Source organism: Emiliania huxleyi (genome assembly GCF_000372725.1).
Source record: "Emiliania huxleyi CCMP1516 chromosome Unknown EMIHUscaffold_198, whole genome shotgun sequence".
Taxonomy (NCBI): domain Eukaryota; phylum Haptophyta; order Isochrysidales; family Noelaerhabdaceae; genus Emiliania; species Emiliania huxleyi.
In genome coordinates, this window is record NW_005200615.1 from 13,424 (window position 1) to 16,243 (window position 2,820).

At 65.0% G+C, this 2,820-nt stretch overlaps 1 protein-coding gene across 1 annotated transcript; it reads left to right on the forward strand.

The window, feature by feature from the left end:
* Positions 1 to 1,225: 1,225 nt before the first annotated feature.
* On the forward strand, positions 1,226 to 2,567 carry EMIHUDRAFT_233853 (hypothetical protein; the record flags this gene model as incomplete). Its single annotated transcript, XM_005781869.1, has 3 exons — positions 1,226 to 1,702; positions 1,989 to 2,354; positions 2,547 to 2,567. 3 exons carry the CDS (start codon positions 1,226 to 1,228, stop codon positions 2,565 to 2,567), a joined length of 864 nt encoding a protein of 287 aa, XP_005781926.1.
* Between the last annotated feature and the right edge of the window lie 253 nt (positions 2,568 to 2,820).

Genomic DNA, 2,820 nt, shown 5'->3' on the forward strand with positions numbered 1-2,820 from the left:
CCCCATCCCCGTTTTCAAAAGCGACCGGCCTCCCCCTTGTTGGGATGGCGCCCCCCCCCCCCCCCTCCCACCTCTCCTCCCACGCCCCCTCCCTCCCACCACCTCTCCTCCCACGCCCACCACCTCTCCTCCCACGCCCACTCCTTGTCTGCGCAGCCGCGGCGCCCTCCGAGACCGAGCTCGCTGAGCAGCGGCAGCTGCAGGAGCAGTACGCAAACTCCGTGCACGCCTAGCTGTGAACGGCGTCTCTTCACACCTCTAGCTGTGAACAGGAGCAGTACGCCAACCTGCCGGAGGCAGTGCGCGCAAACATGGCGGGGCCGAGCTGAGAGCCCACGCGACGCGAGACTGTCTAGAACGTCGATTTTCTCGCGGCTATGTGCACATGGATGTTGTGACTCTGGGAGCGGGGGGTGGTAGTGTCGGAGTCTGTACTGTGTGAGGAGGAGCGCGCGCCTCTATACGGCTAGATCCCCTACATGACGCGACGGAGAGTTCTGGCCTCGGAAGTGTCTGGCTCTGGGCGCGGGGGGTTTCGCAACCAATAAAGAAAAGACACCCCGATCCCCGTGCGCCGCGGCCCGCGCCGCCCGCGAAGCGCGAGCCGCGTGCGTGCGCCGTGCCGCGACGGGCCCGTACGCTCCCCCGTTTTGGGGCCCTGTTGAGTCGTTCCTTATCCATCGCGTCCGAGTCCCCGTTGTTCATGCTGATATAGATTGTTATTGAGATTGGGGCCAGTACGGATAGGCCGATGACTAAGGCCACGACTGTCGTCCCCCGGCACCACCGGGCACGGGGAAGTCGCGAAAGGCAAGTGGAGTGCGGGAGGTACGACTGGGCCGGCGAGCGGGGGCGCGTGGCGCCCTTCATGAACCTGTCCTTTTAGTTAGGACAAAAATCTTTTTAAAAGGACACATGGGGCTATCCGAGTAGGAAGGTGTCCTTCCAACTTGTGCACGCTTCTGGCGCAATGAGCGTCGCCTCGGATTGGCTGATATATATATCCCCTACATGACGCGACGGAGAGTTCTGGCCTCGGAAGTGTCTGGCTCTGGGCGCGGGGGGTTTCGCAACCAATAAAGAAAAGACACCCGGGTGCACCGGGACCCAGCTGTGAAGAGTCCGCAAGGGTCCGTGCCAAAATGGCCAAAATCGAGCCTGGTTTTGCCGACTCTGCAGTGGCCTCGCCTTGGAGCCCACCGCGCTCTTAAATCGCCTCGAGACCATGCTCCTCGGCAACCATCCCGTCCCCGCACCCTCCAACGAGGTCAGCATCGTCGGCGAGGTCACCAACGGGGTCATCATCGCCGCGAAAGCTGCCGTAAACACGCTCTTTTTGTCGCAGCGGCGCGGCGCGCTGATGGCTCTCCAGATAAAGAACCTGAAGAAGGCTGCGCTGGCGTACCTTGTGTGGGACCTACGCGGCGAGCTGGCGGGCGCGCGACTCGAGCAGGCGGTCGTGTACGGCAAGCGGCTCGAGACACACGCGAGCGGCGTGGACAAGGAGTTGGGCAAGTGCAAGCGGCGGCAGGCGGGCGCGGAGGCGCTTCTCGCTGTCGTTCCAGAAACTTTGCAGGACGTGCCGACGCCAGAGGAGCCCGCGGTAGAGGAGGAGCCGGCGGTCGAGGACCTGCCTGCCAGCGACTCCCGTCCCGACGACGCGTCTTCGGACAGCGATCGGGAAAGCGTCTTCGAACGCCGGGTGACCCGTAGGATGATCGACGCCGGCCTAACGCGGTATGGGTGGACGCAAGACAGATGATGACGACACGCACGAGCGACACACAGACACAAACAAGCTCACAAGACACACAGCCAGCTGGCTGCCACACACCCTGAGTTGGCGTACACATAACTCAGGGCCACATTCCTCTCTGTTGTGCGAGGGATTTTTGTTGTAAAATTCTTTTCCTGGGGCCAACTGCCATATGGAAATGGCGATGGCCGCTGCCGCCGCTACTTCGGCCGCTCCCACCGCTCACGCCAAGGCGCCCCTCATCAACGCCGCCGCCGCTCAGCTGCCCCTCTCGCGCGATCTGCTTGCCTACTATCAGTCGCGCGTCGCCGCCGCCGAGAAGGACATGGTCTCGCTGCAGGGCCGGCTCGAGGAGGTGGAAAGGCACGTGGAGGCGGCACAGCAGAGCCGGCGCGACCTGCTGAGGCGGACCGACGAGGTGGCCGAGCTGCAGCGCGCGCTCTCCGACTCGCACGTCTTTGTATGGGAGGCGCGCGACACGGCCGCACGGCTGCAGGCGGAGAACGACGGCCTCCGCATACAAGAAGCGGAGGACCGGCGGAAGATCCAGCACCTGCTGGCCCTCGTCGAGCCGCTCTCCTCCGACGCCGCTCTCCTCGTCCGCGCGCCGCTGCCGCCCAAAGCGGCGGGCGGAACACCCACCAGAGGAGCCGGCGGCGGCGGCGGCGGCGGCGGCGCGCCGCGGATTGTGCGCGTCGGCGACGCCCCTGAGGGAGGAGGCGGCGGTGGTGGCGGCGGCGGCGCTGCCTCCCTCTCCTCCGCCCTCGCGTCGACAGCGCCGTCTTCCGAGGCCAGCCAGTCTTCCGACTAGCACTCGAGAGGACTCAGACCGGTGATTACACGGTGAAGACAATCACACGGCACACACTCGCTGCGCACGATTGGCGCGGGGAGCCGACACGAGGCACACTGCCACCGGCCGTGTCACTGCGTCCGGACTGCTGGACGGACAGGTCACAGCTCACAGGACACGGTGGCTATCACGGCACGATCTCCCCATCTCTCCCCATCTCTCCCCATCTCTCCCCACCTCTCCCCACCTCTCCCCATCTCTCGTGTACTCG